We start from the raw sequence: 11,016 nt of genomic DNA, 5'->3' as shown, positions 1-11,016 counted from the left end.
TTCATATCCGTTAGTACTTGTAATGGTTGAGAAGTAGAATGGTTGCCTGCTGGCGGCGCCGTATTCGAAGTTTCCATTTTCGCATTGCGGAGCTCAGAGCTCGCACGTCTGTCGCTCTTGGCGTCCATGACGCGAATCCAAAATGTCAATAGCAGGAATGAGCCAGTCTAGTCTAGTCTAGTCTGTGCAACTATAGCCGAAATGTCGCGCGGCTGCGCGACTTGTCCGGCTCATGAAAATGAGCCCTAAGGGCACATGACTTTGCAGTTTCTTGACAATTTTAGAAAGGTCAAAGGTAAAAACACAGGGGGCGACCATGCGTCGCAAGGCCGTAAAGGCGCGCACAACGAGAAAATCACAAAGCAGGAGCCGTGAGGTTCTGTGTGAAATGTACGTGTCGTACAACAAGGAAACACAGACAAAATCTAACAGTTTCAGTCATGACGTATGAAGATGATATATCAGAAAAATAAACATATCATAATTTAATACATATATACTACAGAAACGTGAAAAGGAAATACATAAAAAACAATTGTAAAATAAAATGAAGATAATAAAAATTACATTATATACAATATTTACAAGAGCAGTGCATACCCATCATGAAAATTCTTATGTCGGGAAATTTAAGTCCCTGGCGAGGTGGGCAGCAAGTGGTCTTAGTGAAGCGTCTTCATTCAGAATTATGTAATCCAATACATTGAGATCAGTCATGTGTAAACAATTCTGAGCCTTATTAAAGAAATTGTTGTTGGCATTATGTAAATACATCTCAACGGAGTCAATTTTCAAGTCACGGTGCAGAGTGTGATTTGACACGTAATAGTGTGCATTAGTTATCATCCGGAGAGCTTTATTTTGTAAAATTTGTAGCTTCTCTATCTCCTTCTTCTGAACAGTTGCCCAGGCGGGAGAGGCATATGAGAAGATAGGACGTATGATAGAAATATAAATGTGTCTTTTCCTTTTTAAGTCTAATCTGGAAGTCGCAGATAGAAGCGGCGTGAGACTTCGTAAGACTCCGATAGTTTTTCCTCTAATGCTGTTAATATGTTCTTTCCAGAGGAAGTTTGAACAATATTTTAGTCCAAGGTAAGTAGCACTTTTGACAATAGGTACTACAGTGTCAAATAGTATCAGTTGCGTCGTCAAGGGATGATTCATCTTATTTTTCTTAAAGATCAGCAGTTTGGATTTATCAGCATTGATTGCTATTTTCCATTTGGCGCACCAATGTTCCAGCTTAGGCATAAATCTTTGCAGTTTCTTTAGTGCAAAATTCGGTGTCCCAGACTTTACAGCGAACGCTGTATCATCTGCATAACACCCCATGAAAAAGTTCTGATCAATGTGCTCAGCAGGTAAGTCTGCTACGTAAAAGAGATAGAGTACGGGCCCTAAAATTGATCCCTGAGGGACTCCGGCCTTTACTTCTTTTAAAATCGATTTACTTTCTCCAATTTGAATGTGGAAAGTTCTGTTGGTCAGGAAAGAATAGAGGATTTTAATCAGCGCATCACTGAACTTTAAGCTGATTAATTTATAGATAAGCCCCTCATGCCAGACGCGGTCGAATGCCTTCGCCACGTCCAGCATGAGTAAGGCAACATATCTCTTGTTGTGCAGCGCACTGCCTATGAATTCGTTGAGCCGAACTAGCTGTTTAGTCGTGGAAAGTGCTTTTCTAAAACCAAATTGTTCTAGAGGTAGCTTATCCATGTGAGGCTGAATACGGCTAAGGATAATTCTTTCTAGAATTTTACCCATGCTGGGTAACAGACTAATGGGTCTATACCCTTCTGATTTAGTAAGATTTTTTCCCGGCTTAGGGAGTACAATCATCTTAGCAGATTTCCAGATTTGTGGAAAATAACTGTTATAAAGGCAAGCGTTTAGAATGCCTGTGAGCTTGTTGACCATGTTAATCGGCAGCCACTTAAGCGCCACATTATTTATATTGTCCTACCCAGGGGCCTTCCTATTCCTGAGTTTTTTGATGATGTTAAGAATTTCTTGAGGTGAAGTGAGCTCAAGATGACTCTGTAAATTAAGGTTATCCATCCAGTTAGAAACTGTGGAGTTTACTAAGGTAGAAAAGTCCTGATTAGATGGTGATGTGTTCTGGGTAAATTGTTTTTCAAAATGTTCAGCAAGCGTGTTACATTTTTCACTATTAGTAAGTGCAATTCCATGCTCATGATAAATTGGCCTGTTTACCGTATTCTTATTTTTTAGTCGTCTTACAAAAGACCAAAAGGAATTACTTGGCTCATTAAAGCTTTCAATCTTTTCATCCCATAGTTCCTTACGGTAAATACTTATCTGCTTTTTGATTTCTCTACTGAGCCTATTCATGTCTTTCTTAGTGTTCGGGTCATATGTAAGGTGAAACCTCTTTCTGAATTTGTTCCTGTCACTGATGAGATTTTTAATTCTAGTTGGTAGTTTATTAGTGATATGCTTTCTTGGAATCTTTCTGGTGGCAGCGTCATAAGCATTTTGTAAGTCTGCCGTAAGCTGCCTCGCAGCATGCTCTATGTCATCTGGGGTGCGTAATATAAGATTTGTGCGATTTTCAGAGAGAATTTCATTATATTCCCTCCAGTTTGTCGTATTGATAAGCTCTTCCATGACCTCCTTTGTCGTGCCAAGAGTCGCAATGACTGGGCAGTGATCCGAATCCAGATCCTGCAAGACCTCTAGGCTGAAAGATAGTGAGATGGTAGAAAGGAAGATATCTAGAATATCACCCGAATTACCGTTGTTGGGAAAATAAGTGTGCTCACTGGGCACATGTAAATAAACCGGGTAATTATTAATGAACTCCGACAATTTAATACCGTTATTATTAGTCCTCCTGCAGTTCCATTCTTGGTTCTTTGCATTAAGGTCACCCGCCAAAATAACCTGTTTGTTAATATCCAATATCTTAGCTAAGTAATTGACGTCGAGAATATTCCTCGGAGGATTATACAAGGAGTTAAAGTACACATTTCCATAGTGCGGGAGATGGACAGATACCGTGACCAGCAACACGAAATACTTATACCTGAAGTAGCCATGACGTCATCTCACGGCAACCAATCAGCTATCGGCACGACTCGGCTTTCCAGATGACGTAACATCAAGTTTCGTTTTTGCATCTTAATTAGGCTGAAACAGTCCGTTCTTAATAAAAACAGTGGCAGTGAAAAACGAAGTAGTCTAACTACTATATCCCTTTAAAATAAGGACTAAACTAGATAAACATTTCAAGGAGAGATGATGCAGAAAAAGGGTTACTATAGGTCATATTTTTTAACACTCTTCATAGAGGAAAATGCTTTGAACAGTACCATACTGTACTATTAACGTGTTATTAAGAACTATTAATGTATTATCAGTTCTATTTGTACTTGTTATGAAAAATAGTTTTGAATACATTGTAAAATCTTAAAAAGCATTTATTTTTGTGATTTCGTAAAAATATATATATATATTGGTTAAATAATCATACAGTATATATTTAAGTGTAAAATAAAAAAGTTTCGTTCTTAAAAAAGGAAGTAGTTTTCGATTTACTGCAATTTTCCTGAATAACCATACTTCCGAGCGGTTCATGAAAAAACGCCTGCTGCACGTGTAAGTTCGCGGTGAACTATACCCGCATGCCAAGTGTTAACTATCATAAGTTTACTCCTTTTCTTTAGAAAGATCTAAAAAGTAGCCTTCCCCCCAAAAAAAATGAAGTTCTTTCATATATTTTTGCAAAAAATAATAAACAACTGCTTACATACCTCTAAATTTTAATATATTTCTCCCTAAAAATCTCTACAAACTTCATTAGATCTGGATATGATGGAAATTTAGGAAAACAGCATACAGTCAAAAGTCGTTAATCCGGACTCGTCGGGACTTCGGCGACTCCGGATTATAGATTATCAGTTTAAATCTGGTAAAATGGCATGCAGAAATTATAAAAGTAAAAATATGAAACCGTAATTTACGAAATAAAGAACAATTATGATCTAAAGTGTATCAAAATTTACAAAAAAAAAAAGCTTAATATTTGTTTACTTTATTATATTTGTTTACTTTATTAAACATTTCTTTCAATGTAAGTTGTTTACGTTGCTTCGTTTTTTATGTGATAATACATTCTCTTTAATTCTATAAACAGACATAATTTCTTGTTCAGTTACAAAGTTCCGCTGTTCAAGTCCTATAATTGCTGTGTCGAGAATACCGACTAATTTGTCAATGGAAATTTTTTCATTTTCAATAACCTCTGTCACTTTCTTCGCTATCGGAAGCGAATTATAATGACGAGGCATTTGATTTAAATCATATCAAAGACGTAGTACATCGAGATGAAATACTACATTGAGTAAGCAATTATAAGCCAAATAAAATAAAAACATCTGCCCTTAAGATACGGATAGTGCTGACAAATTAACTTCCAATTCATTGCACGCCGCCGCGGCGTTAAAGATAAACAAACGTTAAAGTTTAGATAAACAAAGAATATGCCTTTATCCATTTTTTGTTTAATGGACTCCGAAAGATACTTTCGCTTTGTATATCCTTTACATATTAGTAAATATATATCGGAAATTCTATTTGACATAATCGAAAGTTCAAGCTTACTTTTATAAAATTGCTCTAACATTCGGCAAAAAGTAATAATCCGGATCCAATTCGAAGATTAAGCAACAGCACAATCTGCAACATTAACTGAAATAGATAATTAGATAATTTTAGCTTAGCTTATCCCGTGCGTTATACATTAAACGCGCATTCGTAAACGTATTTTGCGCACACGCAAATTCGCAGCGGTAAAGGTCATGCGACGCATGCGCAGAAAGTTTGTAGCTTTGAGGTCCGGATTATAGATCATTCCGGATTATGGGTGTCCGAATTAACGACTTTTGACTGTACAATGTATTCCAGAAAATCAGTTATGATGAACTATAAATTATTCTAATTTCATGCACATTTCCAAATACAATGAGGATAAAACAGCTTTACTAATACTGGAACCATTCAATTTTTTAATTAACAAAGAATTCAAGTCAATATTGCCATTTATCTTGTTCAGATATAATTATTTAAAAGATCTGCTAAATCATTGTTCTATGAAACAATAATCTACTGAAAATGAACTTGTCAACCAAATTTATGAAAAAGTATGAGCCAAATCCTTGCAATAATGCATATCAACTTTCAATAATAACAAAAACAAGTCTGGGAAGACTTTTGCAAACAAAATTTTTGAAATCATATACAAAGAATAACTATTTATCAATATATGGTAAAAGCCTGGATCACTAATGCTTTACTTCTTTAACAAATGATCTAAACAGAAAATGTGTCAGATGACGAGTAGCATCTTGAGTAATGATCCTTCAAGCAATGATTTCAAAATCTGTTTAGGTAACCTATGCCACACAATCGGCACAGGAAATAATAAAATTTTAAAATCTGCCTTTGCTTCACTCTTATTAGCAAAGCCTGGCAACAAGTGATTTTTGAAGGACTATAAAACAGGGTTGCCACTCAAACAGAATGAAATTCTCCGACTTTTCCAGGTATGTTTCGAGAAAATTCCAGTCTATCCGCGTAATGTACGTTGGCTGTGCTAAGAGGTAAATTAATTATGTTATTACTTGTACTGTGTAGCAAATTCACTTAATTATTCAATAAATCCCAGAGGACATTTATTCCTAACCCGCGAGCACACGCACCGATCCAACGAACACGAGAACACGTGCCGGGTATGTCATACCCGAATAAAAAAGTTGTAAATAAAAATTTGCCGAAAAAAATTAATCGGTTTTTTAAAAGAAACTAAATTGTAAAACCAAGTTAATACTTCATGTTAGACAATATAGGAAAAAATAAGGAGAGGAAAAATTATTTACTTACAATTTTTTTAACATTGTTTACAAAATGCGGTCATATGTTCCATACATATACTTTTGCTACAATTTTCACAAATGAATCTAGTCTTTCTATCTTTTTCTTGGAGCACTCTGTACACCTCTTGTAAGTCATTTTACATTTTTTGGAGGGCGGTCCATTGTTAACATGTTCATCGGTGGTCAGTGTTCGTCCCGAATCAGGAACCACAGATGCTCGTCGTCGTTCATTTTGAACATTTTCTATTAGCTGTATCCCTAAGGTTTTGAGAAAAGTACTCATCCCGTTCATGAGTGAAATTTTCTCGTATTGAATCAATATAAATATCTGTATTGTCAACTAAGGACTCTAAAGGTGTTGAGACGTCTTTAGAATACTTTGTATTTCCAGGGAGTTTAGTTATAATATTTTGGGCGCCAATTCTAACATTAGTCCGGAATTTATTTTTGTTCCATTTTACTCCATTTTTTCCCAACATGGAACTCATTGCTACATTCCAGAGTTTCATTTTCTGTTTCTGTATCTGAATCACTACTCTTTATGGATGAATCATGATTACTAATTATATTCTTCGTCATCAACATCTTCCTCTTCTTCACTAAATGAATCCTCATCAGAAGAAATTGTTTCAAGGAGATTTCTCAATCTTTTCATCTCTTTATCGGAAGGAATATACGGCGCCATGCTTACAACTCAAGAAAAACTTATACTAAAAGCTTGAAAACGAGAAGTGCGAAGTGACTCACTGAGAAACGCCAGTACACGCGCGGGTTTGACATGCCCGAACAATGCTGGTCCTAAAAAACCGTTGCACTTGCTACCTCAGGAATTTTCCCCATTTAAGTATGTGACCTTGAACTCAGCTACACCAAGTTTCGTCCTTTTATGAAAGAATGGGTGAGAAATATACAAAAAGAAAAATGTACATGGGTATGACATACCCGCCGCGTGTGCTCGCGGGTTATTTATTCTTGGTACACTTTGTTTCATAATTTTGTTTACTTTTCCATTTAAGAAACTTAATAAAATTAATATTAAGATATATACATTGGATAACAATTCTATGTTTTATTTAATTATTACTCATGATCATCACCAGTTCAACATGAGGCTAATCCGGTTCTTATAAATCACAATGCAATGCTAAAAGTTAGGTTAGATTTTAGGTAAATTTAATTTGTGTGAGGTGTCTTCTTAAAAGGCACCTTAACACTTGAAAACACAAATATAATTATGATAGGAGTTGTTTTCTCCACTGAAGATTGAGATTAGAATCTTCCCAATCTGGAATAAAAAAGGCTTTTTTTGCAGACATTCTGCAGCTAAATGAAAGAAAGAAATCTATTTAATGATATTTTTTTACTAAATTGAGGTATTTTATATTTATTTCACAGCATGCATAAGGAAAAAATATGTGCGTTAAATTTCGTGATGTCATCATACTGCTAGAATTAATTTCAGGATTATGCTAGAGAAAATTTCCTGAAATTTGGAAATATTATTCACTAATGATAAATAAATTTAGAGGGAAGAAGCAACATTAATGATATGAATAACATAAAAATAAAGATAATTACTTAAAAATTGAATTAGAATAAACAATGATATTTTAGCGAATACAGTTATATTACATGGTTAGCCTAGATAACCGATTACTATTTTTTTATTTTACTGCAAAATGACAAGGTATTTATTAAAAAGAAAAGAAAAAAAAAGATTTTGCAGTAAAATCCTAGTATATGGTACGGCCTTCGTACGATTTTGAAAATTGTCGCCAAGAACAAAATGACTCGTTTACTACTCATAATCATGTCGCCAAATCCCGCTGTACCATACATGGAGATTATTATAACCAAAGAACGTATATGTAAAGAAGAAAAGGTTCCATACACCGTAAATGCTATTACGCGGCTAGAAAGCGGAGGGAAAATTTGCCAAGGGATTTGGCGATGGAACCTGGCAGCCAGAATTTCCCTCTCCGCGATGTGTACAGGAAATTGAGAAACACGTGTTAAGAAGAAACGTTCTTTGACAAAAAAGAAAACTACGAAAATATGTTTTTAAATTATTTGCGAAAAATCCAAGAAGAAATGTTTTATCAAAGAACGTTTTTTCTTGGATTTTTCACAATAATTTTATAAACGGATTTTCGTAGTTTTTTTCCCCTCCCCCTCAAAATAACTAATCTATGAATTAATTTACTTGCGCCAAAAAATATTTTCTTTTCCTTTTGAGTTTAAAGAAATTTTAAACGATATTCATTTTATGAATTCTTGATAACGTGACCTTCGAACTTCAACACCAGTTTCAAGCTTTGGCGACAGATCCCTCATGCATGCTGTTTATCGCACATGCACAGCTGTTTCCCTCTATGATGGAATGGAGCCACGTCTGTTGCACAGAGGTTTTCTTTCTTTACAATACATATTTTTTTATTCTAACCATCATGGTACTGTATACTAGGATTAAACCCATTTTGTTTTATACGAGAACAGGTACTTTCTTTAGTTCATGCACTGCACATGCGATTCTCGAGGTTACTGGAAACCAAAAGTTGCGAGAAACTTGATTTGCCTTTCTAAGACAATCAAATTGGAGCTGCGAAAATTGGCTCTATGCCAGCTGCCCGAATGACACTCACGTGATACACAATTCGCCAAAAAAGTGATCTCTTCCGACGTTGGCGCAAACCTCACCTTTTTTGGCGGGATCGTTGTATGAAATTCCGACTTTTCCAGATTTTGACTAAAACACTTGAATTCCCTGACTTTTTCCGGTTTTCCAGGTAGCGTGGCAACCCTGATAAAATCAACCTGGAGGAAATTATGACCGGATTTGGGTTACAAGCAGACACTTTTAAGCACTTAGTATTTAGGATGTTTTTTTGTTATTTATATCAGGGTTATTTAAGCTTTTTTCAGTTGCAACTGAGATTTTTTGCGACCCCACAATTATTGAGCAAATTCGACACACGCATGAGTAAAACTCTCAATTTTTTTTCACTTGTCCTGTAATACAACACTATTGCAGTTTTAGGTCATTTCCTACTTTAATTTCTAATTTTAAGACATAGAACAATGTGAAATATTTAAATAAGTAAGACAAAATGACAGCATCGCATGCAAAGCAAGGAAAATGAATGTTTATATTATAAAAAGTTTGCGTCGAAACATTTTCATTTTTTTGTATTGTCTTATCCTTATCTATTTTCAGACACATTGTGTAAAAATATTCGGTAATTGTAAAATTATTATTAAGTTAAAGAAGTATAAAACATGCTAAAATTTTTGGCGACCCCTTGCCCCACAGTTTAAGAAACCCTGATTTATATGTTAAGTTTCAAGATAAGAGATGCTAAATTTTCATGTAGCAATAACATCATAAGCATTTTCCGTGACAAAAACATGTCTCACTTTAAACATAATAAGCAAATCCCATTGGACAACTGAACGAAACAGAAGTCAGTAGGTCTCGAAGTCAAGAAGCACCGAGAGAAAAAGAAAAGATAAAAGATGTTTTCTAATTATCAACTGTATTATTCGAAGGAAATTTCACATCCTTTACTACTTATGCCATAGACTTCCTTTGAACAGATAGATCGAAATTAAATTTTCAATATTTAATTTGTTTACTGTCATGTTTAGCCTTTTCTCTCATATTTACCGATTTCCATTGGTTTTATCGAAATGAAAACTAAATAGAAGGAAAATACAAAAATAAAGCATGGTAAAACAGAGCATTTCTCTCAATTTCATAAAAATTTACAGGACTACTTTGAGAAAACTTCAAAACAAGTAAAAGTCAGAATAGGTTTACAAAATTCATAGCCATACGGGAAATCTCCGTGTATGCTTGTATTTGCAGAAAGCTAAATATTACTTCCCCCCCTTTCTGAATGGTACTTTAATTCATATTCAGAAAATACAGTTTTGACATGTGATCGATTAACTGTAATAATGGCAATGTGTGAATACAGATCTTCAGAGATGAACAATGAATGTTTTTAATTGTATATAATGAAATATTTACTCTCAACTGTTTTTGTTACTACACACTTGTCTGAATCAGATCAGGTCCACAAAGTATTATTGCGAAAAGATGTACTAGATTACATGTCATCAAATGATAATAGTATAGTTAAAAATTTCTTTAAAATTGAATTAAAACTTTCTTTAAAATTAATTATATCTGTTATTAATCTTTATTCAGGAATATTAAGAATTAAATGCAATATGACATATTTTACATGCATGCAGAATAATCATAACAGTGTTATTAAGGAAAAAAAACATACAACAGTTGTAACTAAAAAATTTATTACATTAAAAGTATATATATAATATGAATGAAACTTTTTTCACTAAAAACAGATGAGAATCAACACTGCAAGTAGTGCTTTTGTAACATTAATTTTATGGATTGTTTTGCCTTTGCAATTATGCAATTTTTCCAAATAAAAAATCAAATATGTAGAAGTGTACAGAAAACAATTCCAGATTACATGAAGAATATCAACAGCATATTACTGGGGGGGGGAAGCTTTCTGTATCAAATATTTTTGTTTTATTGATAAATTACTCTTTGCTAAGGTGTCATTGAAATAGCTAAAAACAGACAGTTTTACAGTAATCTAAAGTGAAATGCGAACAAAAATAACTGTTTTAGTAATATTAGGAATAATATTTGCAGATACTGTATTTTACATATTAAATATAATTAATTTTATTTCTTTGAATAGGTTTGAACAATATGGAATAAGAGGGGAAAGAATCAGAACAGATAAGGACAATTTTCACAAGGAAAAGAATTTTTTTTTTTTTTTTAAATTTTATTTTTTTATTTATGAACATTGTAGAAATAAAACACAAGCTTTAATGAAATTAGGATTTAATAAGCAAAATCTTGCTTTTGCAATACCAAACAAAACAAAGGCGGGGTTAAAAGTTCTGTTGTTTTGACACAAGTTCCACTTTACTAATACAAAGACTAAACAATGGGATGTGAAATGCATAGACTGACATGATGTGGATGATCTCCAAGCTTAGTAAAAACGAACTTGTATAGCTCGGCCTTCCATTCTATAGCCATTCATTAAATCTAAGACATATTAAGGAA

General features: G+C 34.0%; 1 protein-coding gene across 1 annotated transcript in view; it reads right to left on the bottom strand.

The window, feature by feature from the left end:
- Nucleotides 1-10,200: 10,200 nt before the first annotated feature.
- The window catches only part of LOC118199073 (myelin expression factor 2-like), a 91,187-nt gene continuing 90,371 nt past the window's right edge, over nucleotides 10,201-11,016 (bottom strand). Inside the window, exon 14 of the mRNA XM_085825535.1 lies at nucleotides 10,201-10,998. Coding sequence (XP_085681661.1) covers nucleotides 10,943-10,998 — 56 coding nt within the window. The 3' untranslated portion in view covers nucleotides 10,201-10,942. The remainder of the gene's footprint in view (nucleotides 10,999-11,016) is intronic.

Source organism: Stegodyphus dumicola, chromosome 10 (assembly GCF_044657685.1).
Source record: "Stegodyphus dumicola isolate Sdum_Otavi_A_Nest chromosome 10, ASM4465768v1".
In the NCBI taxonomy this organism is placed as follows: domain Eukaryota; kingdom Metazoa; phylum Arthropoda; class Arachnida; order Araneae; family Eresidae; genus Stegodyphus; species Stegodyphus dumicola.
This window is presented reverse-complemented; position numbering and strand designations above follow the sequence as displayed.